This window comes from Chamaea fasciata, unplaced genomic scaffold, assembly GCF_029207755.1.
Source record: "Chamaea fasciata isolate MVZ Bird 193981 ecotype frontalis unplaced genomic scaffold, bChaFas1.0.hap1 SCAF_10, whole genome shotgun sequence".
In the NCBI taxonomy this organism is placed as follows: Eukaryota; Metazoa; Chordata; class Aves; order Passeriformes; family Sylviidae; genus Chamaea; species Chamaea fasciata.
In genome coordinates, this window is record NW_027094095.1 from 5,928,646 (window position 1) to 5,953,232 (window position 24,587).

The 24,587-nt window shown below is 53.1% G+C and overlaps 2 protein-coding genes across 4 annotated transcripts in view; both read left to right on the plus strand.

Annotated features, from left to right (window-relative positions):
• The window catches only part of COP1 (COP1 E3 ubiquitin ligase), a 123,957-nt gene extending 123,563 nt beyond the window's left edge, over window positions 1–394 (plus strand). For all 3 annotated transcript variants that reach the window (XM_066192164.1, XM_066192165.1, XM_066192166.1), the window contains exon 20: window positions 64–394. In XM_066192164.1, coding sequence (XP_066048261.1) covers window positions 64–81 — 18 coding nt within the window. In that variant the 3' untranslated portion in view covers window positions 82–394. The remainder of the gene's footprint in view (window positions 1–63) is intronic.
• A 12,811-nt stretch (window positions 395–13,205) lies between these two features.
• TNR (tenascin R) overlaps window positions 13,206–24,587 on the plus strand; it is a 75,361-nt gene continuing 63,979 nt past the window's right edge. The window contains exon 1 of the mRNA XM_066192169.1: window positions 13,206–13,396. The gene's annotated coding sequence lies outside the window, so the exon portion shown is untranslated. The remainder of the gene's footprint in view (window positions 13,397–24,587) is intronic.

Below are 24,587 nucleotides of genomic sequence, written 5' to 3' on the forward strand. Positions count from 1 at the left end.
ACGTAGGAAATAATGAATGTCATAAATTCCTATTCTAAATGTCTCGTCTTCCTTACTAATCAGGTACTGGAGCTGGTATGAAGGGTTTTCTCTCAAGGCATGAGGTACTTGGTCCTGCTGATATGCTACAGTATTCATCTGGGAACCGCAGTGGGACAAGAAACCAAAACCACCTTGATGTTTCTCCCCCAAATGATTACGTTTGGGTTTTTTTCCATTTATGGACTTTCTAGGACATTTTGAGACATTGGTAACACCATTGAACTGTCTGCCATCAACATTAACTCCACAGACTTTGCTGCTGGTGGTGGTATGGTTGTCTAATTTTTATGATAGGAAAACAAATTCTTTTAAATAAAAACAAAAAGGAATAATAAAATTTATTGAGCCACAAGCTGAAGCTGGAAGATTGTCTTGTTGCATAAGAGAGCAGATTTACTTGTGAAAGGAGCTTACAGGAGCACACAGGGCTTGTCCTCAGTTGCACATCTCCAGTTACTTTCATCTGGACTCTTCTTCATCCCCACTGGAAAAAGAAAGTCTCTAAGCCTTACCTGGACATGCAAGCAATTCAGTTTTAAATCCCATCGTGCTACGGTTCTGTTGTTACTTTGATTTATTAATTATTTTTAGATGAATTATATGTTGAAAAGTGTCCCCGAGGTTGACACCACTGGAGAGTGAAGTTCTCTAGTCATCAAGAAGAGAAAGACACCTTCCCCTTCCTCCTCTCCTTAGACCCCTTCCTTGCCCCAAAGGGGCAGTTCCAAAGGAGAGGATTAAGTTGACCTCCCATCCATGTGGGCCACCTGCCACCAGCAATGTGCTGAGGGAACCTGCAGTTCCTGGGACCTGGACTGACCTTGCCAAGACATCATGGGATGAAGATCTGCCTCCCCCTGACCTGGCTGTGTTTGGCTATCTCAGCTATAGAGGAGGAAACTTCTAGATCCAGTTACCAAAGCCCTGCACCACTCAATTGCCTGTGTGGTCTGGTTGTGTTTGCCCCTCTCTGCACACCGTGGAAGCCAAGCATTTTGAATGTTGTAATAAAGAGAGGGGGTGGAGTTGGTTTGTAACGTGTTTCAGAGCCATGATATAAGTAGCCTTACTTTTAATGGTCATGCATACACTTAATTGTACATATGGAGGGGGAATAAACCATGAAGCTGAGAGTTGTTGTTGCTTTCTTGGCAGGATAGCAGAGCAGATGAGAAGATGCAGATGGTGTTCACAAGCAGCAGCCAGGCTAAACTGTCAGGATTGCTGCCAGAACTTGTTAAGCTTGAAGGTGGATTTGGTGGGCGTAGCATCTTTTCCGTGCCGTGGGTGTCAAAGGTGCAGTGCAGACAGTGATACCTGTGGGAAGTGTTTTGGTTTGTAAACAGAATCCTTTTCTATTCATTCACTGTGGGATGTGTCTCCCTCACGCCACACGGGTTGGGATTGGTGCAGGGATTTGCACAGGTCTTATGCCCTCCAGGTGTTTAAAGCCTGACTCTGATCTTCCCAGGAGGATTTTGTGATCTTCTCACACTCTTTGGGCACAGAGCAGGGAAGAAGAGCAAGAGAAGATGCTCTTGAGGGTATTAATAAAGAAGCAGGGATGAAGCCTTGTGGAAGAACTGGGGGCAGGTCCTGTCCTGGTTCAGTGCTGGTGCATGTTTCTAGGGGGTCGTCTATGCTCCTTCAAAGGTAGAAGGATGTGGGACACACGGTCAGTAGCATCTGCAGAGTCTAGTCCAGTGGGGAGAAAAATGATGCTGAGCTCCGAGGGAGAGGTGGATGCGTGGCTCTCAGGTGCTGCATGCTGATTTTCTTCCACAATTTCTGTTGTGTCAGTGGGGGGGAGAGTGAGGAGGGAAGGGAAGGAGAGAGAAGACAGCGCACCAGCTTGTGTCCCGCTCGGGAGGGCTGCCTGCAGGTCTCTGTTGTATGAGTAACCTGAGTCACTGTGGCAGAAGAAAACAAAATTGGTTCCTTCTGCCTGATGGCAGTTGTCTGACACGTCCCACTGAGCACTAGTTTGATTTCCATTTTGCTGCATTTTAAGAGAATTTGGTGTGGAGGGAGTGTGCTGAGCATCCTTCCCAGCCAGCCCTCTCCAAAGGCAGGGCTGATGTGATGTCCATTGCCATTGCTCTTTCTGCTCCCCCTGGTTTCAGGTGTGGGTTTCCCCCAGCCTCTGGCTTGTTTATCAATGCCTACTAATTTATCTTGCAAACTGCCCTGGCTGCTGTTGTACCCCGGCCTGGTGCCACGCAGCTGCTGTTGGCAGGTGACCTCATTCTTCCTCTCCCCCCACTTGAAGATCCTCTGTGTTTTAAATTTAAACTGTTCTGACAAAGCTGAGATCTTTAAAACAGAAGGGAAAAAAAAGCAGCTGTTTTGAATGTAAGGTTACTCCTTGAATTAAACGGGGAAAGCTGTTTAACATCAGACACCTTTACTTTTTCAGTTTTCATTCTGTTTCAATCAAGATAAAATGCAAATTTGGTGTCTGGCCATAATTAGAAGCACAGCAGCTCATAAACACAAGTTGATGGCAATTTTTTGTCTTCGTCTCTTTGTCACAAGAGGTAATGCTCTTTATTTTAATCCCCTTAATTTCCTTTCCTTCAGGTAACTCTTCACAGTTGACAAATTAGGTCGCATATAATTACTGTAATTTTATTTGGGTTTTTTTAACAGCATGTGGTCAATATTATTTTAATTAGTCTCCGTCTCAACAAACAGTTCCAGGTTTTCAGCCTTTTTAGAGTTGGGGCGTGCTTGACTTTGGGAAGGATGTCCAGCCGTCTTTGGTCCAACCCCCTGTGCAGAGCAGAGCTTACACCAAGTTGCATGAGGTTGTTTCAGGGCCTGGAGATGTTCACAACTCAACCAGGCAGGGACAGAAGATTCCCAAGTCCCTCCGGAAAACCCGTTCCAGCATTTAACCACTCTCCTTGTGGAAGTTATTTGCAGATGGTGGGTACTTGGAGTCTTTATTCTCACTTTCTTCTTTTGAGAAAACCAGGTTACAAAGCCCTTGACTGGAAGCTGCCCCAGAACAGTTTTGCCTCCAGCTCTTGTGTCCTTGTGAGAGGTGTTAGGTGAGTCAGATTTTTTGAGAAAGGGAATTTAAAACCTTTTTTGGCCAGCCAGCATCTTCAATTAACTTTAAAGCATTTAACAGAAGAGCAGGAGGAACACGCCTCAGTGCTAAAAAAATTCATTGCTGGAGGGAATTGAAAATGATGGTCAATGGGAAATCTAAATTAATATCAATGTGTCAGGGCTCTCCTGCAGTGAGTGTGGCCAGCTGCTAGTGCCAGTGTTCGACCCGAGTGCAGAGCCTTGTTTGTTTAGGGTAATTTTGTGTAACTATGGAAGGTCATAATGACATCAGCAGATAATTGGGAAGGCAAATTAACTCCTTTCCAGCTCAAAAGTCCTCTCTCCTTTCTCGCTGCTTTTCTGGAGGCCAGAAATGCCCAGCCAGGACCTGCAGCAGTCCGGGGTGAGTAGAGTGTTCACTGTGGTTGTTTGCCTTGAAGAACTCGTGTGTGTCAGCAGCACCCGGTGTCCTGGCAGACATCCAGGGGAGGTGATTGCATCCTGCCTCCTGCCAGCCTTCACCACTGCCTGCAAAGGCTTTTCCTGGAGGCCAACCTCGTGGGATGGTCCTCATTTGATCTCAGAGAGGGATTTTCCTTCGTCTCAGCAATGTGGAAACCATGTCCTGCACTTGTTAATGGGTGGAGCATCTGTGGAGGTCAGGGAGTGTCACCTACCTTAAATGCTGGGGATCTGAGAGTTTTGGCAAATGGGAAAGTGTGCCTGAGACCGTGGGAATCCACGAATTAGAGCAGCATCAGTGGCATCAGGACCAGAGCCCACATCTATCTCCTGGAGAAGCACCTGTAGCACTAGTCCCCCCAGCCTTCTGGTAACCATCACCACGTGTTCACTTTAATTTTGCTTTCAGAGCGAGCTGCAAATTCTTGAAGTGATGACCATCTTGTCTCTGTTCAGTTACAACGCAGTATTTGGGTATGTTAAGTCTTTAAATTCTTCTTAAGTCAATTTAAAAATGGTTAGTTGGGTTAAAGCAAGATGAATTCTCTGCTCTGTGTGTTAACCAGTCATTTGAGTAGGTCTTACCAAAAATCTGTTTTAAATCTCTCCATCTTCGCTTTCACATGTTAAATCTGGCTCTGGCTGGTGGCTGGCCATTGTTACTCAGCAGAGGCGGGATAAGAATTTTCCCTCCAACATCAAGCAGCAGGGAAAATTTCCTAGGAAGGGAAAGAAAGTGGCAATTTTTTGACATCTCTTAGAAATAAATTATGAGGAAGAAAACTGGTATGAACTTTCCTGACCAATGTGCAGGGGAAGGGGAGAAGATGGTCCCACCTCTCCTTGACCACAGCATCTCACAGGGCGCCCCACATCATGCACGTTTCAGGTGAAGGGGAGCTCCACACCCACATCACAGCCTCTAATCTGCCTGGAATAGAACGTTTGCAGTGTGCCTGCTACCATCAGTGGTGGAAAACAGCTCATCAGGGAGTGAGGGCACAAAACCAATCTCATCTGATAGCTGCTTGCCTAAAACCTCTGATCCATGCAGAGAGAGACAGGTTTTATCCATCTCTCAGTTCTGCCTTCCCTAGTGTCTCTCAGATCTGTTTGGGGAGTTGTTTACCTCAAAGCTCTTCCTTGACTGCTAAAATTTGGGGCTGGAGACTTGCATGAATGGCAGAGGAGTGTGAGTGCCGTGAGCATCTCTAACACCATCATCCTCCCTGAAATCCCTCCAGTGCCTCCGCCCGTCTGTGAACTGGGGAGCACCCTGTCTCATAAGATCCTTTTGGCCAGATAAGAATTTGGGAAATAATTTTGGAGGTAAAGGCTGTCCTTGGGAGGCCTGAGTAATAGCACATGACAGCTGAAACTGAGCCAAGCAGCATGAGCACAACATGAGTCCCAAATTCACAAGCCCTGATGTGCCCTTGCAGCCTCAGGAGCCTTCAGTTCATGAATTACAAGTGTTTGTTTCAAGATTAACTCATCGTAACCCCCTCAACATCAGGAGTCTCCCGGAGAGGGCTGGCCAGCAGGGTGGGAGTGCGGGGAGTGCTGGGCTCTAACGGGCAAAGGTGTGAAGGCAATGGAACCTGTGTCCCCTTCTCCAGACCCCACAGTGAGGACAGTGAGCACTGGAGGATGAGCAGCTCATGCTGCAGGCATGATCCCAGCACCTGTCTCCACCATGAGATGTGCAGGGCTGGGTAAGGGAAATGCTCAGCAGCTCTGATTTTGTCCCTAGGGGCCTTATTTCAACAACAAGTTTATCTTGATTACGGTGCTTAATCTGACTTGTCAAAATCTCCATAAAACCATTCAGGTTGTTTAAGAGGGAAAACACACTCCTTTTATCCCCTTAGACCTGAGCAGGAACTGGCCTAAAGCCACCAGGCCAACTGCTCCTGTCCCCAGCCCAGTGTCCTGGGGTACTGCCTCCAGGGATGAGCCCTCACCCCCAGTGTGGTGCCAGGGCTCAGCTACCCACGGACTGTAGAGAGTTGTTTTGTTTATTGCTTTACAGCTATGAAAACAATTCCCAAGAGCTCTTTCCTGGGCCTGTGGTGACCAGAAAACATCCTGAAGCTGGCATTGATCTGCAGAGAGCAGAGCAACCCATGCCTGAATGGGCCAGGGGATGCTGGGGGGAAGTAAAGTGGGGCTGACCCCTCAAAGTCAGCAGAGCATCACACTCGAGCTGGCGCCAGACGGGTGCCCAGGCCGGGGTGAAATGGGCCAAAGCCCAGCAGACTGTGATGGCACAGCCCCAGGGAGGGCTCTGAGTCCTGGGAGGGACACAGGACAGCCCTCCCCGGGCTGTGGGGAAGGGAGGGGGCATCCCCTGCTCCCCAGCTCTGCGCTGAGGAGGAGGAGAGCTGATTTGCAAGCTCTTTAAATGGGATGAGAAATGATGGGTTTACATTGCTAGCAAAGGGCAGTGGAGCCAGAAGAGTTTGGAGCACCATGTCTATTTTGTGAGATCTTAAGAAGCAGCTTCTGTCTGGCGTTAGTGGAGAAGGCATCCCTGGAGGAGAGGGGAGAGGAGAGGAGAGGAGAGGATCAATTACAACCTGTCTGCACCCCCTGCTTTTCTCCTGTTCAGTTTTTTTTTTTTCTGTAGATTAATGGGAACTCTTTGTCTTCTAACATGACTGTACCTTATGAATTCTCTGTCTCATCCTCATCCTTTAAATTATCCACATAATAAAATATGTATTCAGTGATTCCAGGTCATAATTTGATCTGCTTAGGGAAGAAAAGGAATGATAGAGAAGGGTTGCCAGCATGTTCAGCTCTCTTCCATTTATCTTTATTTATCTTCTTTATTCCTAACAGCTTGTGTGCAGCCAAGTGATGGAAATTCCAGTATCTGTGTGCTGGTTCCTTGCAGGACAAGTGTTCCCCTCGTGCCCCACAGCTGGGCAGGACCCACTGAGCTGCTCTGGCTGCCCCACTCCCCATCTGCTGGCAAAGGAGATGTTTGGGATGGTGAACCGTCCCTCTAACTTCTGCCTTGCCCTCACTGCTTCTGGGGTCAGTTTTATCCAGCTGTAAAGTGGGCAAAAAGTTGCCTCCATGCCAACCCCACATCTGTGTCCGCTCCTGCAGGAAAGTGAATCTGCAGGAGTAAACCTGGAGAGGCACATGAAGCACTCAGGATGTGCCCAAGCTGCTGGCAAAGGCAGAATAGCATGGCCTTATCCCAAGGCAGAGACAAGGGGTTAAGGTTCCTTCCTTTGTGGAGCTCCTGTGCAGCTCTGGAGCTGCCAGAGTTTCATTTTAATACCAGATTTAAGGTCTGAACATGGATTTTAATTATTTCACTACATCCCTGTGACATCTAAAAAGCCTTGTGCATGGCAATAAGCACGGCTAAAGGGCATTTTGCACTTTCAAAAACCCCAAGAATCTGTAATGTCCTGATGTCACTGAGGTGTGCTGCAATTCCCACCGGAGCTGGGAAGCTGCCTGTGCCCCACAGGCTTGGGAGGAGGAGGAGGAGGGACCGTGAGGGGACATCTCCACCCCGTGTGTCCCAGGCATGGAGCATCCCCCAAGGCTCTCATGTGGAGGAGTGGGAGACACTTTGGGGTGGGAGGGAGCTTGTCCTCTCCTGCACAGGGGCAAGGAGACTGTCCTTGCTCGGCTGCACTGAATGAGTGATTGTGCCGAGAGCATACGATGCTTGTTTGCAGTAAGAAATCAGGATTTCAAATCCTTGCATTTAGCCAGGGAATAACATCTCTCGTGTACCCATTTCCCCCCTGGCTCTTTGCATAGCTGCTTGTCTGCCTGGGGGCCTGCAGAGCCTCTTCTGATGGGGTGCAAAGCCATGGGTTTCAACGGCTTGGGCTGGGGGGTGTCAGCACTGCTTCCTGGGAGGCAGGAATTTGAGTGAAAGCTTCCAAAAGAAGATTTCAAGGAGCTTCAGCACCAGTTGTTTCGAGCCCCTGGAGGCTGTTTGCCTCTTGCCTGTGCTTTTAAGGGCTGTTTGTTCCAGTGAAGGAGGAGGTCTGCATGTCTGGCACTGCTGATGGGTGAGAAAGCAAAGGTTCATCACAGGGATGGTGCTTTAATGATGATGAAATGTTATCATAACTCTGGGCAGGCAAAGAGGGACAAAAGCCAGATTGGAGCCACCTGCCCAGGGGCTCCAGGCATTCCTGAGAGTCTCGGGCCTTGCTGCTGCACCTTCTGCTGTGAGCAGTGGGACAGAGGGGGAAGGAAACAGTGAAGACAATGTCCCAAAGCACCCAGTGTGATTCAGAAAGCTGGGAACTGTTGTGCTTTGCCAGGGTACAAGTGCCTGGGCTTAGATAAACCCTCTTTTTGAGTTGGCCCTGAGAGCAGGGGGCGATTCCCAGCTTGCTTTGCATAGAGAACCTCAGGGTACCAAAGGAAGGAGATGCCCTATCCAACATCTGCTCTCTGGTCCCTGCCTGTCCCAATTCCCTGCTCCTCCTGCAGCCTGTCCTCTAGGCAGGCTGCTGTCTCCATCCTGGTGAGCCAAGCCACTGGTTGCTTCTTCAGTTCTCAGCATGTTTTGAGGCTGAGGGTGACAGCACCGTGGCAGAGCCCCCTGCCATCAGGGGCAATCTGCTGCCCCACAGCCCTGCCCCACAGCCCTGCCAGCCACTGGGCTCTGGGCTCCAAGAGGGACCCTCACAAGAGCCAGCCCCTGCAGGGTGACACCTCTCTCCCCTCTCTTGGTGTGGCTGGGCACCAGTCATCTCAAACATACAATGAAGAGGTGTTTGGGAATGTGTCTGAGCACAGGCTGGCAAGAAGGCGACTGTTAAATGTGGGGACACACAACTGATGCTAGGGGAGGAACAGAGAAATTGCTGCCAGCAGCCCCCTGAAACCCAAGGATGGGGCAGGCTTTGCAGCCACTTACCCTCAGCAGCAGTAACCAAAATCGGCCGTGCCCCATGGGTGACTGTCTTCTCCTGGCAAGCACAAGGAGGGGCTGGGGACAGAGAAAGGTGGACAAGACCAAGACAGTGCCAGGAGCTGCCACATCCTCTGTGCCCCTCACAAGGATCAATGTGTCTCCATGCTCTCAGTATCAAAGCTGTGGCTGTCCTTAACATGGAAAATCAAAGAATCCATTTGGTTTCTGGTGTGCTCCTGGTGATCCCTAAGACCAGGTCTATTGGATGTTTTCTGAAAAGCCTCCTCTCCTAATGGGTGTTTTATATACAGGCACGTTGGCTTAACACTCCTGCTGCAGTAGCTGGGCCTCACATCAATGCTGTTCTATAATATTGATATCTATTATTCACATGGAAAACATTAGAAACTGTTTGGTCATTACAAGACAAACTTGCTCTGGCTTCGCAGCAAAGGTGTTTGCTTCTCCCCAGCAGGGTGGAAGACGGACACAGCCTCAGGGGCAGCACAGGTTGTAGCTGCCAGCACATCACCCACCTGAGCTTGCCTGCATTTCCCACCGCTGGAGCACCTCAAGGGCTTTCTCCTCTCCTTTGGAAACACAAATTGCACTGAAGGAGTTCTTTGCAGTGGACTGGGGAGTGGTTTTACCAGCCCATCCCCTGGAGGACTGCAGCCCTGGTGGTATGGACTAATAAAGCACCTGAGCTGCCTTGCCATGAAGCTCACATCTGTTTTGTGGGATGCTTTTTTGGCTCTGTTGCCATTCTCCATATCCCTGCCAGTGCTCACATTCAGTGAACCATTGCATGACAGCAGATAACCTGGAGGCTTTGATTGAAGGGTTTATTGCTCTTGTGATTATAATCAAACCTTTTTAATATCACCTTTGGTTTACAGTGTGCTGCTCCCTCTTATTATAGACACAGAGCCCTGCATATCCTGCAAGTTCCTGCTGTCAGCCCCCCACGGCCCCTTATTCTGAGGGTCCTCCCAGGGCCCTGAGCACCCCATTCATGCCTTCAAGTATCTCCCCAGAGCCCTGAGGATCTACCCCAGGTCTCCAAACTTCCAGCCTAGAAACACAAGAATCCACCCAGAGCCCTTAGAACTTCCCTCCTCCATGGCCCCGCTAACCCCCCATGGTGCTGAACATCTACCCGAGGTCCCCAAATATCCCCCGCAGCCTCAAGCATCCTTCCATAGCCTTGAGCATCCCCCCGTGGGGCTGAAAGGGGCTGCAGTGCCTGGGATGCTCCCCTGCCCAGACCGAGCCCTGCGGGCTGGAGACCTCCCGGGACCATTCCGCCTTCCCGGGTCTCTGCGAGGGGAAGGCGGTGCCCGTCCTTGTCTATAATTGAAATAGATGGAATCAGGACGGATCAACATCTAATTCCTCGCCTGGGTGAATGGAGACATATGTTTAATTTTCTGGTAATTCAGGCTGGGAGCCCCGGCTCGTTCCCCGGCGCGCACGGAAGCATCGGCGCTGCCGAGGGGCGGCTCCGCTCCGCGCACCGAGCTCTGCCTAAGAAAGAGCTTCTCCCTGGGGCTGCCGTCCCCAGCGGCCCCGAGAGAAGGAATAAAAGCCATCTCCCAAACTTTTTCTGCAGAATTCCCATTGCCACACACCTCCAGGGAAATAGCAAGGATGCTCAAAGCCCAGGGAAGTGGGTGGGCTCTGGCTGCAGATCTGTTTCCACACGGGGTTGTATTTTTTTTTTTTTTTTTTTTTTTTTTTTTTGAGGGATGTTCTGGGCAGCAGGAGGAGAGGGATGGGAACAGCAGCGGCTCACTGCTGGGCGTCCCCCCAGCACTGCACAGGGAAGAGATCTTGGCCTTTCAGACCGGTCCAGAAGGTCTCATTCACTGGAGAGTGCTTTTCCTAATCCTGAAGTGATGGAAACCCCTGGGGTATCCCTGAGGCTCAATTCCCACTGGCATCAGCAAGGCAGGCTTGTGAAACACGAAGGTGCCTGTGCTTTGTGGGTGATTATAGCCCAGAGTCCCAAAATGAGCCTGAGCAAAACAGAGAGCAAAGGGATTTGAAATGATCTCCCAAATAATTTTTCTAAATTAAGGTCTCTAGTTCTTCCCAGCATGGCCCCCAGGGACCCCTGCATCATGCAAACCACAAGCTCTTCCCTCCAGAGACCATCCCTTGGAAAACTTCTTGTGTTGGCTACAAAACAACGAAGTTTCCCATTTCAGGGTTTACTTTGCTCTGCAGCACATTTAAGAACAAGGGATTTTGTCTATCTCTCCTCAGCATCATTAAGGTTTCATTAAGGACCCCCAAACAGGGGTGACAGTTTTGGGCTCTGCTTGACCCTGCTTTTCCCTTGCACCCTCAGTTCACAAGAATTGGAGCACATGGGTTTTACAGCCAGGCACCCTGCTCTGGGGGACCTGGGTGATAAACTGCTCCTTCATGTGTGGTCACACTGCAAACACACAGTTTTGGGGGCAATGCCTTTGACTTGCAGGCTCGTTGTTGTGGCTGGAATGTGAAGGAGGGCAGTGACTCCTCCAGCTGGAGAACGCCAGGAGGGCCTGATCAGCTATTTCAGTCTCGTGTTGCTTCTTGGGCTTTCTTCCATCAGCGTGGTCCAAATAATGGGATTTTTGTCTTGCTGGTACATCTGTAAAGCCAAAGCTGAAATGCCTCATTTCCAACTCAAGTTTTTGCATGATAGTCTGCAAAGCTGCCTCCCACCTCACTGGTGGCACTCAGGGTGTAGGTCAGTCAGGTTTGGTTATCTCCAGTGTCCAAGACCATGGAAAAATCACTGCTGGCTTCCTTAGAGAGGTGGGTTTCACTCTGAGTAGGATTTCTGTGTGAAGGTATAGGACACCCTACACATCTAAGTGAGTACCTATCTGCAGAGCTGAACAGCTCATCACTTTTAATGGCCTTTATATTTCTCATTGAGCTTCCATTTTAGGGAGGTAGGAGGTAAATTAGGCAATTTACCGAAAGCGATGTGGGGAAATGGGGACATGAAATCGTATCTGAGGAGTCATGGACCGTTTAGTCACAGGACCTTGTTCCTGTGACTGAAAAAGGTCTGTTTTAACATACCAGGACAGGAGTCTCTAACCTGAGGGAGTAAGTAGCTTGCCGGGAAACCTGTCAAAGTTTTGTGCAGAATTGGGTGGAATTGTTCTTCTCAGCTTTGGTTCACCAGCTCAGCTGGGAGAAAAAGCTTTCTACTGTCAACAGTGCTATTCATTGTTGAGCAAAAAGCTTTTGGAGGCTCATTACTTTCAATATTCAGGTAGGTTATGATGTTAAAAGGAATTAGAGTGCTCCAAATATGCTAAAATACAGCCACTCCGGTATCCTTCCTGCATTATTTTGGTTGATGGCAATTATATATGTAACAGTAATTGGGGGAATTTGTGACTAATTCAGAAACAGCTTCAGTGGCTCTCAACCTGCAAGGAGAGAATTCCATTGAAAATCTCTCTCGGCTGTGTTAGAGTAAGTGACCACTGGGAACAGAGGCTCATTTCACGTGTTTTTGGTGAGGCCAGTCTCTGGCTCTCAAGAACTGTGGGGAGAGCTGAATTCAGATCTTTTTGACCAAGTTCAGTGAGGATGGGTGTAAAAATACCTGCTGCCAGCTTGGCCACTTATCTCTCCACTTCCCCAAGGTCTGACAGCTGGTTGGAGGCAACACATAATGCAAACATGGCTCTTTCACCACCCTGCTTAGAAGGAGAATTGCAGGGGCCCTAAACAGGAATGTCCTCAGCCCTCCTGTTGAGGCTGTGGCTGCTGCTCCCTCCTCCCCAGGCAGCTCTGTTCCCCGGTCCTGTCATGTACAACTGACACCCAGCTGAGTAACAACCTGCCCCCCAAAATGTTAATTAACCTTTGGGGGGCTGGGGGGGTGTCAGGACCCAGAGTTTTGGGTACTGCCCACGCCTGTTTTGTGGTACTGCAGAATTCCAGAACGGTTTGGGTTGGAAGGGACTTTAGAGACCACCTCATTCCACCCCCAGAAGACCAGGTTGCTCCAAGCTCCATCCAACCGGGCCTTCCAGGGATGGGGCAGCCACAGCCTCTCTGAGTAACCTGAGCCAGGGCCTCCTCACCCTCACAGGGAAGAATTTCTTCCCAATATCCCATCTAACCCTGCCCCGTGACAGTGAGAAGCCATTCTCCAATCTCCCATCACTCCATACCCTTGTCCAAAGCCCTCTCCCTTGGAGCCCCGTCAGCCACTGGAAGGGGCTCTAAGGTCTCCCTGGAGCCTTCTCTTCTCCAGGCTGACCAACGCCAGCTCTGTCAGCCTCAGAGCATTCCTCAGAGCAGAGGAATTCCAGCCCTCCGACCATTTCTGTTCCCGCGCCCGTTGGCATCCAGACCCCAGGAAGGCTGAGATCAAACTCAGTTGGCTCTCACTTTTTTTTTTTCCCGTCCCGTTTGACCCGCTTTCCTGCCTCTCCTTTCTCCCTCCCGTTCTTTTCCAGCGTTCTCTGTGCTCCGGAGCCGTCCCCGGGCGGCGGGCGGTGCTCGGGGGGGCCGCGGGGCAGCGGCGGGCGGTGGGAGGCGATGCGGCGGTGCCGCCCGGGTTTGCGGGTGGGATTTTCCTGCCGCCTCTGCCCACTAGGCGGCTGCGTGCGGGAGAGCCCGGAGCGGGGAGCGGAGAACAGGGGAGAGAGCAAGGAAAAAAAAAAAAAAAACAACAAACCGGGGGGTTGGTGGGGGGGGGGGGAAACGAAGCTGATGAAATTTAAGGAGGGGACGGAGCGGCAGCGAGGCAGTCCCGGGGTCGCTCCTCTCGGCCGCAGCAGCCAGAGGGGCTGCCGGTGCCAGGCAGGGCGCCAGGCCGAGCCCGGGCACCCGCGGAGCGGGGCCGCCCCACGCGCTTCCCGGCGGCAGCAGGAGGAGCCGGCCCGGCTCGGCCCGGCCCGGCCCGGCCCGGTGAGTGTCCTCAGCACCGCGGACAGCTCCGCGTTCCGCGTTCCGCCTTCGCGTTCCGCGCTCCGCACGCCGCGCTTGGTGCTCGGGCTCCGCGCTTCGCGTTTCGCGGCACCGCGCTCCGCAATCTGGGCTCCGCGCTCCGCCACGCTGAGCTCCGCGTTCCGGCTCGGAGCTCCTCGGTTCCCCGGCTCCGCGCCGCTCTGCCCCGCGCTCGGCGGGCACAGCTCCCCGCGCTCCGCTTCCCCGCGCATCCCGGCCGTGCCCCGGCCCCGCCGCCTGTGCTCTTTGCCCTGTGTGTGTTCCCCGCTCTCCAGCCCGCGGCCGGGAAGCGGGCGCGGAGTTGAGCGCGGAGGGGAGCGGCGGTGCGCAGGGACCCGCGATTCCCCGGCCGCGCCGCGGCGGCTCCCCGGTCCGGCCGCCGTGCGAGGGAAGAAGGGGGAAGAAGGTTGGTTATTTTTGGGGGGTGGGAAAGGCCGCCTGCACTTTCTGCAAGTTCCTTTTGTGGCTGGAATGAGATTGAAGTAATTTGGCTCCTGGCACCTGCGTCATTCGGAGACAGTTCGTGGAGGGAGGCGGCTCCTTGCTGCATCCTTGCAGGCAGCGCTGGGGGGCTCGTTCACACCCTCTCCCCGTCAAAGCCAGGCTCCATTTCTCCTTCTCAGCCCGCTCCCTCCCCGCTGCCCACTGCTCCCACTCCCCGCTGGGCCGCGGGGGCAGCAGCATCCCCAACTCCGGGAGCTGGGAACAACCCTGAGCAGCCTTTCCCTCCTTCCCGCACCGGCTGCCGCCTGCGCGTGGATGCTGCCGGCGAACGCGAAGCCCACCCAGGCTCTGCCGAGCCTTAGCCCCGGCTTTCTGCTTCGATTCACCAAAGTTTGAACACGGTTTTTGCCTCCACTCCCGCCTGCTCGAGCGGCAACGGTGCCTTTCTGTAGGAGAGCTGACCCCTGGAAGGGGCCATTGTAGAGCTTCGGGCTGAAAGATGCTCCCTGAGCCTGTGCCGAGCTGCGACTTTTAAAGCCGGGGAGCGGAGCGCTTGCTTGGCGAGGTCACCGCTGACGGAGGGGTGGCGGAGCATCTGGAGGAAGGAAGGGACGCCGAGGGTGTGTCTGAGGAACGCATTAATTAGGCGTGCTTCATTAGCAGTTACCTGCTACGGCTCCTGACAGAATCCGTCTATCCGGAGAGGAGGAGAAGGCTAAGCCCGGTGCGGGGGATCCTTTCTGGAGCGGCGAGGGGTTCGCTGAGGTGCTGTGGAACCCGGGGAAGGAAGGAAGGAAGTATCCCCGTATTCTGCCGTCCTGGTTGGAAATGGGGAGCAGCTCGTCGCTTTAAGCTCTCTCTTGTGTATCGGCTGGGCAGCTGAGACCAGACATCTCCTGCGGGGGCACCGGGGTGGCGAGGAAGGGTCAGATTTGGGGGTTGGTTTGTGCCGGCTGCATCCCTGTGGCTGCCCCCGGCATCGCAGCCCCGTGGGACGGGTGTCTGCAGGCGGGGAAACTGAGGCGTGGGGAATGGGCAGGAGGAGAAGGCTTGGCAGGCAGGCAGGAGGGCCAGAGGGGCTTTTCCTGCACCTTCGCTGGAGCATGAGCCTGGCTGCTCCTTTGCATCTCAGGTGCTCACAGCAGTGAGGTTCAAACGCCCGGGTTTGTCCGGGGAGGCTCGGTGGGAGAGAGGGGCAGGGAGCACCGGCAGTGCCGCCAGCCTGCTGGGAGGAGCGGGACCTCCCCCGGGCACCTGAGCAGCGAGAGAGCGGCAAGAGAGCACGACTGCTCGGGAGCTGGGGCTTTTGCTGCAGCCACAGGGCAGAGATGGGCCCTGGGGTCGTATGGATCCGTTTGCAGAACCACACTGCCAGGACTGGAAAGAAACCTATGCTGGGTCTCATCGTGCTGCTGCTGGGGAGGGATTTGACTGTAAGGCCTGGCAAACCAAGGATGAAGAGCCAGTTTGTTTCTGGGCTGAGGTTTCCTCTGGGTTCTGCAGACAGGGAAAGGCTGGGCTCCCATGTTTGTGAGGCTGCTTGTGGGGTGGAGAGCCACTCCCCTGGAGAGCTCCCTGCCCTGCCCCGCACCCCAAACCTGCTCACAGGGACTCATCAGGTGGATTTCAGTATCAGCAAGGTGAAGGGGCAGGGACAGTTTGTCACCATGGGCAGCACCCACAGGGGAACACATCAATCTCTTGCTGTTCTCCTGGTGGTGGTGCTCCAAGCTCCCCAATCCCCCTAAATCAGCCCAAGAACTGTACTGAGAAGTAGAAACCAATCCTATGGGAGCCCTTCCCTGACACAGCTGCAGCTCTGACTGCTTCACCCACAGCTCTTGGGGGGGAAGAGGCACCCCAACCTGCTGGGCTGGGCTGGGGGCTGCAGCTCCTGCCCTGGCACAGGGTGTCTGTGGGTTCCCAGCCCTCTCCTTGCTACTGTTCATCCTGTCAGAGCCCGCAGCAAATGCAATAAAACCCAAGAAGAAAAAAAAAAGCTAATTAACAAGTACAAGCATGTAGGGTGTAAAGCAGATGTTTAACCTTATTATATAAACAAACATAAAGGAGACATAAATTAGGCAGGGGAAGAAGTCAATTCATCGATGGAACTGCCCAGGCAGAAGAGATAAAGGCAGCACGAGGCAGCTGAGGGACGGGGACAGGGTGCAGCCTGTAATCCTCTTGCCTTTTAATTGCATCTGTAATGAGGAACAAAATGTCAATGGCCTTAGATGCTGCTCCCATCCCTAAGGTGGTCCCAGCCAGGGGCACAGCATCCCAGAGCCAGGGGAAAAATCCCAGTGAGGGTGAAATCTAGGACTGCTTGGATGCTCCCAGCTCTTGGGTCCTGGTCTGTAAGCCCAGTTTGCTGGCTGGATTTCCTGGGAGGTGGCTGCTAAATTTAATGGCAGTACGTGCTGGAAGCTCACACTCTCTCAGGAGCTGTTTAACGATTAGTTCCTGGTCTTCCCTCACCCATCCCACTGCACAAGAAACAAAATAAGGAAATCAGAAGGGATGGGGATAGGAAATTCAAAAATAAAATAGAAAATGCAAGGCAGGTTCAGCAGGTGCCATTTGTCTGTCTCTTGTTCAGGAAGGGATTTTCCCTTCCTCACTCTCATATCTCACAAGGCAGGTCCAGTCTCCCTTACTGATGTGTCTGAAACGAGTCCTAGGATGCCCAGCACCATTCCAGATGACTTTTAGTTAAAGATTCTCCCTGCTGGCTGCCCCCACTCCCACAGCCCCAGGGGGAGGTGCTTCAGCTGGGTTCCACGGGAATTGAAAGGGCATCTCCCCTCCATCATCCCTGCTATCAGCTAGCCAAAGGAATGTCAGTGAGCGAGCCCCTTCCCACTGGGGAAGATTCAAAGGAACATTCTTCCTTTGCAAAATCTCAGCACCAAACATCCCATCCACAGGCTGAGACCCTCTCTCCTCCGGCGCTTTCCTATTTCCCCCAGCTTGTTGTCTTCACCTCAGAGCTTGATTTAACTTTCTCTTTCTAATTAGCCATCACAATTCCTCCATTCCTCCCGGCAGCTCCTTGATGAGCTCCAGGTAACTGTTTGGTTCTTCCCCCCCCCCCCCCCCCCCCCCCCCAGTTTTCTTTGATACTTTTAAATGTCAAAGCCTGGTATTTCCATAATTTCCATCCACAGGGCAGGAACCTTGGCAAGATGCAGGCAGAAAAAGCATCTCACAGCTTCCACCAGCTGCTTAAACAAGCCACCATGGTGAGCTTGTCCTGCTGAGCACCTGGAATGCCAAAGGTTGGGAAAAGATGAGCAGGTGGGGGTATCACGGCTGTGGGATGTCACATGTCCCATCTCCTCCTTCTCACGTCTCTGGGGTTTGATAATCCGTGGGCAGTTGCTGCCAGATTTATTGGTGGGGTGGTAATCCCAGGGATGCTGAATTGTCCCCTCCTGCTCCCTGGGGGGGACTGGGGTTTAGGAAGGGGTCTGGATTCCCCCAAAACCACCAGAAAAAGGACAGAAATGTGGAAAAGACTGCTGAGGTCCCTGTGTCTAGGAGGTCTGGTGAGAAGAGATCTTCATCTGAACACTTTCCTTTTAAACTGCTTGGTTTTGTGGGCAGCTTGACCCAGGACATGCTAGAAACCATCCCAGCTACCACCTCCCACCCTTCCCTGCCTCCCTCCCTCTCTCTCTCATATGTTTTCTAAATAAACACTTTTGGCGAGGGATTTCTGCTCCCCAACTCTTTCCTCAAGGTGGATGGAGCTCCAGCCAGTCACCGTGGAGAAGACAAAATTTGGAGCCTGTTGCCAGCATGTGGTGGTGTGGATCATTCCTAGAGAAATTATCCTGGGGTGTTTAACTGGCCCCAGATGGATGTGGGATGCTCCTTTGTCCCAGCCAGAACTCTCTCTCCTGTTGGAGGAGATCACAAATCCCACACACTTTGGGGAAGTGAAATGCTTGCTTCCCTACAAGCGTAGGGAAGACCTCTGGTCATGGCTGTTCTCCTGAAGAATGGTTTGGCAGACGTGAGGGATTTGCTCTCTACTTCCCTCCACTCGTGAGAGGCATCACAGGAGGCAGAAATCAATTCAGCTCCCTGTTCCTCATCTCCAGGGCAGCTCCCCCCTCCTTCCCTCACCCAGTTGGGAAGATTGTCTCACTTGAGATCACGCAGGGCTGAAGGCTGGGGATGCAGCTGGAGGGGTGCCTGGCAGTGGGAGTGCTCCATTGGGTGCTGGCTCTCCTTCTGAAGTGCAAATATCCTTCCCTGGAAGGAAAAAGCCTTGCCCTGCCCTCCTGGTATCATGGGATGTGTGGCAATGTCCCAAGGGAAAGCTGTTCTGTTTGCATTAGCTGGAACTCACGGCTGCCTGCAGTAATTGCTCTTCCTTGGCCTGGCTGCTGCGATTTGGGAATTGATTGCCCAGTCAATCCTGATGCATTTGGGCCATGCTGGCAGCAGGAGGCAGGCCCTGGGGGATGCTGCCCCCACCAACAGCACGGGCAAGGCTGGGGTTTGGCTCCCCATCTCATGGCTATCAGGGGAGGTGACCCCTGAGCCCTGCCCACACCACGCTGGAGCCAGGGCCGTGGGGGAGCAGGGTGGAGGAGCTGCAGGAGGAGCAGAGCATGTCCTGGGTCGCACAGCCCCCCACAGTCCCCACTGCTGGAGCTCAGTGCCCTCCACTGTGTTCCTAGAGCTTCATCTCCAAAAAAGAAATGTTTCCTCCTGAAGCTCCTGAACCGTTTCCCTGATGGCTTCCTTGGTTTTGGCTGAAATCATGTTAGTCAGCAGAAATCACCAAAAAAGTGGATTCCTAAAGTGCGTTGTTTATTTTCCTCTCATTCTTTTCGTTGGTTTTTTGGGTTTTTTTTTTTGTGGATGAGTGCTCTAATCCCCGCGGGGTTTTGTAGCCTCGCTTGGTTGATCAGCGCAGTCAGGAACAGGTCCTGTTGATGGGGCACATCCGTGTCCCTGCTAAATAACACGGGGACGGGCAGGGAGCTTCACCCGAGGCGATTTTGGCTGCTCCCACTGCAGACGGCTCAGCGTCCCTGCCGAGAGAGCGTGGCTGGTAATTAAAATGCAGATTGATTTGATTCGATCTGGTGGTTGTCCTTTGGGGGAGCGAGGGACACGTGTGCTGGGGGATCAGTGTCCTGCCTGGTCCTGCCTGGCTCTGCCAGCCCCTGCCCGTGGCCACAGCCCCTCACGGAATGCGTGTTGCTTCGACTTGCAGAGAGACTTAAAAGAAAATCCCTCTGCAAAGCATCAGCATTAAACTCGTCTTTAATTACACAGTTAATTTATTATGTAGCACTAGTAACAATGTAAACCAGGCAAACGGCTCCGAGATAGCACGCCGAGAATTGCCTCATTTAGTAAATAATTTTAACTCTGGTAATTATTTCCTGCAAGGGGGAGGGATGCTGGGAGCACCCTGGGGGCTTTTCTGGCCGCAGGAGGGATGAGCTGGTGGTGTTAATTCCTCATTAATTACTCGGTGCTGTGGTTGCCTCCTCCCCACATCTGCCTGTCGTGCACCCATCACCCCCAGGACAACCAGGGGATCCCAGTGGGCGCTTCCAGAGCTGCCCAGGGAAGGCACTGGCAGCACTCCTGGGCAGGGGCTGGTTGGTTTCCCTTCGGGCTGTTCCGTTTTTATTCTTTTCCTCTCCAATTTTAACCCACCTGCTTGTCACGTTATTAAGGCAGCATCCCCTTTTGCTGGCCTTGCTTAATGAGGGCTAATTGGCGTGGGACGCTGATGAGCGCGCAGGGCTCCTCTCGGCTGGGCGATGCCTGGGCTGGGGGTGGGCGGTGCTCAGCATCCCTGGCACCTGACGCTTGTGGCACTGCTGCCCGCATCCTGAGGTCCTCCAGCTGCCTCGCTCTCTGTAGGAAACATGGTTTGGATGGAGCCGATTCATTTATGTTTTCTCCCCTTGTCCTCCTCTCCAGCTCATCCTGCTCGCCCTCCTCCCCTGGCTCCGTCCCCGTTTCCCCCCATCCCTCTCCGCCTTCGCCCACACGCTCTTCCTCGCTGCGACCTTTTGTTTCCCCCGGGGCTGCGTTTAAAAGCGCCATTGATGCCATTAGGCGCTAATATGAAGAGAGTCTCTCTCCGGCTGCCCTCCGCAGATGGGCACCTCGGCTCAATCCACGTCCTGTTCTCCACTGGGGAATAACAATGAACTCGGGCGCCGCAGAGACACAGAGAAAGAGCCACTCTGTGCTCCGGGAGACAGCCCTGTCCCCGGGGCCAAAATAACTCCACTTGTTTTATTTATCAACTCCGGGGGCGCGGGGTGTGAGTGGCATACAGATGTTGCCACAGCTGGCTCTGCCAGCCCGACGTGCCTGGGGCTGGTCCCACAGCGCAGCCCCGTGCGGAGCAGGGGGATGCTCTGCACTGTCTGTGCCTCAGCAGCCCCTTCAGAGCTCGAAAAACTCCCGGGGGGTGTTCTAAAATAAAGATTTGGGCTATGGGCATCTCTGTGGCCCAGCCCCAAGGAGCATCCAGCTGCCGTGGATTTCTCAGGCCCTCACCTGCTCTGGTACCCCAGTGAAGCTCACGCCGAGCCTGGGGCAGCTCAGCTTCTCCTCAGCAGCTCCAGAGTTTGCAACAGGGAAGGAAAGTCCTTCTTCATCGTGACACACACAAAATGAAATGACAGGTGATACAAGCTGAACTGATTTTCTCCTGCTCTCTCCCCACACTAACGCAGGCTCCCTCCCTCCTTCCCTCCCTCTCCTCACTCTCTGCTCTCCCACGAGTGAATTGGATTAGTCACCTTCTTAATTAACTGTGCTGGTGTGAGCTCTATTAGGTATTAAATGTTTGTCACAATCCAATTTTAAAAATCCATCCAGCAGGGCAGGGTTTGGGAGGCACTGGGTGGTTGCAGTGCTCACACTGGGGGTTCGGAGGCGTGAGGCTGAGTGGGATGGGGGGGCTGGGGGATGTAATTCCATCCCCTTCCCTCAGTTTCTGGATACCTCAGAGGCTTGTTTTGCCTTTGGGAAAGGTCATCCCAGCCCTCTCAGAAAGGGATAGACACAAAGCTGATGCCCCAAGGAGACACAGAAGTGTCCCCACGGCAGCCCCAACCCCCCCCGAGCCACTGCTGGTTGAAAATCAGGATTGGAGCTGGGTGTGAATCCATGCTGGAACTGTGGTCCCTGGGCTCTGAGTGGCAGCAGGGTGCCTGGCAGCATCAGTGAGGCCGAGCTGGGCCAGCCCAGCCTTTTGGGGGGGATAAGGGCTGTGTTGATGCTGTGCAGGCCGGGTGCTGTGGGGAGGGAGATGGCAGCAGCATCCTCAGCAGGGAAGGCAGCGTTCCTTCTGAATGAACACCCACACTGCCAATGAATGAGGTTCAGCTTCTGCTTTAAAGCCAGCCCAGCACCTGAGAATGGGCACAGATCATCCCCCTGCAGCCCCCACCATGGCCCAGGCCCCTCTCCAGGGCAGGCGCCCCACAGGAGATGTCCCAGGCTCCCCAGCTCATCCTGTGTCTTCATTGCTTCTTAGCTCTTTTATCTTCTCCTCTGTCTCCTAGACAGTTTCTAATCCATAACAAACTTTCACCTCTCATCTCAGTTCCCTTAACAGCCTCTGCAGAAGGACTTTATTAAAGCCTGGTGGAAACTCTGCATTCATTACAGCTCCTTATGCTCCATCACACATGCTTTGCTGGTTCCCTGGGGTCAGGCCTCTGGTAGTTTGTATGGGCCCCATGGAGCACTTGGGCTTGTTTCTTCCTAGCCCAGATTATTATTTATAATTTTTATGTCTTTGTTAATTATGCCTCATTAATTATTTATTATGATAATTGAATTTGTTTTCTCCCTGCACTAAATGGTGAGGCTCACTGGGCTGGGATGCTTCCCAGCAACACCCTGTATTTGTTTTGTCGCAGAGGAGATGACCCATTGGCTGGACAGGAGGGCAAAACATCGTTTTGCACAGTAAATTCGTTGCTGTTCAGCATTTTTGGTCTAAAAAAAGCCTCTTGAGTGAACCCTGTAGGTAACCAAGGGTCTCAGCACAGGTCACACACCTCATTCATGAAGTCCTGATGCATTCCAGGAGGGGAGACCACTATGGGGAGCATCACATTTGCAGCCGTGGCAAAATGTCTAATCCCTTTAAATTTCTCTTCATCGATTGTGGCTTTACAGCTAAATCACTCTCTGCAGCAGTGCCCGAGCTTCCCCATCACCAGTGCATTAACAGCCTGTGGGACTCCAGGCAGCACAGCACGGCTGCCCCTCGGCTGCTGGCCCTCCCACGGCTTCTGGCAGCGCCCAAGCGGCCTTGATTTGCAGCCCGAAATGGAAATGTTTGGACAGCCCCAGGCAGGAGAAGGGGGATGCAATGCACCCCCTGCACAGACAGGGGTGCAGGGAATGAGGCACTGGGGCATGGCCTGGGGAAGCAGCTGGAAGGGGTTTGTTTCCCATGGGTGCAGCGTGGAAGAGGCCAGGAAGAGTTACAGATTCCTCAGATCATGCATCTTCTTCAGGTGTCACATCTCACATCCAGTCCTGCCTTCACTCCCAGGGGGTCCCCAAAGCACATCCTCCTCACCCAGATGGAGGGCTGGTGTGGGGGATAGGAGAGGCTTCGAGGTTATTGATCCCCAGAGCAAAGAATGTTTTTCTTTCCAGCAATCAATGGGAAAGTGTTTATCAGGAAACCGTGTTTGACCTGGACAAGTGTTTTACTGATGTAAACAAAGCTGGGGAGAGGGGTGGGGAGAGAGCAGATAAGGAGGGTTGAGAGAGGAGAGACAGTCACAGAAAGGACCCAGAGCAGATGAAAAGTGCTGAGATAAGGAGGTGTCCTGCCTTTCCCTGCTCAGGAGAGCAGGAAGAGGGGTGTGCACCCACCCTGAGCTTTGCATGGCTCACCCTGTTAGTGGTGGACAGGGGCTGCCGGGTACTGGTGGGCAGGGGGACATCACTGTCTGCCCCAGGGGCATGTCTACATCCAGGCAATTTCTCAGAGAGCAGAAAGTTGGTTTTCTTAAATTAGCAAGAGTGCAGGCAGGGGAAAGAGTGAGGAGGGCAGGTTTCCATAGAAATGGGAGCTGGCAGGAGAGGTGGCAAAGGAAGAACAGGCAGTGCGTGCCCTGGCAGGGGTGATGCTCTGCCCTGCCCCTCACTTCCAGGGGAGAGCTTCTCCCTGCAGTTTGAGTGTATTAATTCCAGGAAAAATTAAGCTCTTTGTGATGGAGGTGTTCTTATTCCTGATGCTTTGGGAAAGGATTTTTTCTTCTTCCCCCATAGCATCATTTATGCCGAGGAATGACAAGAAGCAAACGCCCAGCCTCAAAATGTTGGGAATGAAAGCAGGCAGTGGGCTTGGGAAAAAGAGCAGTCTCAAATGTCAGGGGAGCTCGTGTGATGAGGATGTGGTTAACAGAGGGCAGCCAGGCCAGCAGGTTAATGTGCCTACCCTTTGCAGAATGAACCAGGAGACATTTAATGACTCTAAAGAGGAAGGGTTGGGGTTTACTTCTGGTCTTAAAAAAAGTCTGCTAAATCCCAGGCAATCCCTCACTCATCCCTACCCCAGCCTCAGTCCATGTTTCCCCCTGGTAGGAGTAGAGCTGCCTTTCAGCTCAGTCCTTGCATATCCCATTCACACCCCAGTGTAACTGCAGGAGAAACCTTCACGAGGGATCCCACGAGGGCAGAGCAAGATCCAGCTGGGAAAAGCAGATTTCCAGCATCCCTGGGACACTGCACACATGGATCCTGCACAAGCAGCACCACGGGCATCCCGACGACCATCACTGGGAACTGGGGAAGGTGCCTGCCTCGTTCAGCTGGGACAGAACCTCTCCTCCTCTGCCCAAGCCCGGGTAATGCAGAGGAAGGATGGAGCTGGTCGTGCCCCAGGGAAGAATAAATCATTGTCTTGGGTTTCCACCCAGCTGCAGGAGGGATGTGTGTGCCGTCGCTGCATCCCGCACATCTGTGTGCCACCAGCAGCTCACTCCTACCCAGCCCCTGGGCAGCCTGGCTGGGTGAGGGGGGATTTTAGGATCAGTGAGCAGCCCATGGATGAGAATCCTTGCACTTACAAGCCCTGGCCCTGCCCCAGTGCTGTGTGTGCTCTTCTCCCACATCCAGCAGGATTTGAGACGGGGTGATGATGCCACTGCCACGTGCAGTCAGGGGTCACACTGCAGAGCATTCCCACCCTTCTCCCCTTGAGCTGGTCCTGACCCCACAGTGCTGATTTGGAGTCATCCAGCCCTGAGTGGACCCCCAAGTATCCCCATCCTGGGGAAGGATCCCCAGTCACACCCCAGCAGGAGAGAAGGGACCCCCCAAAGCACAGGCAGACAGTGCCGGCACACACATCACGCCTCTGCTGTGGCACACACAGCTCGTGTCAGCCTGGCCCTGATGGCTTCTTAATAAAGCCACTGCCTGGCACGAGGCCACCAGGAATGTTGGCTTGGCACTGGTAGCTTTTATTTCCAAGCCTCCAGGAGTTTGGGTCCCACAGCACCTGGTGCAGGCAGACCTCCCGTTGAATTTTGGCACGTGAATTTTGGCACACCCGGCCAATAGGACAGTCCTCCACCAGCTGGAAAAGGCAGGAGGGAGCCCAGGTTGGCTCCTGGAGGTGGATGGAGCTGGGCCAGGCAACACATCCCTCTGCTAGAGTCTGCACTGCTCCTGCCTCTTCCAG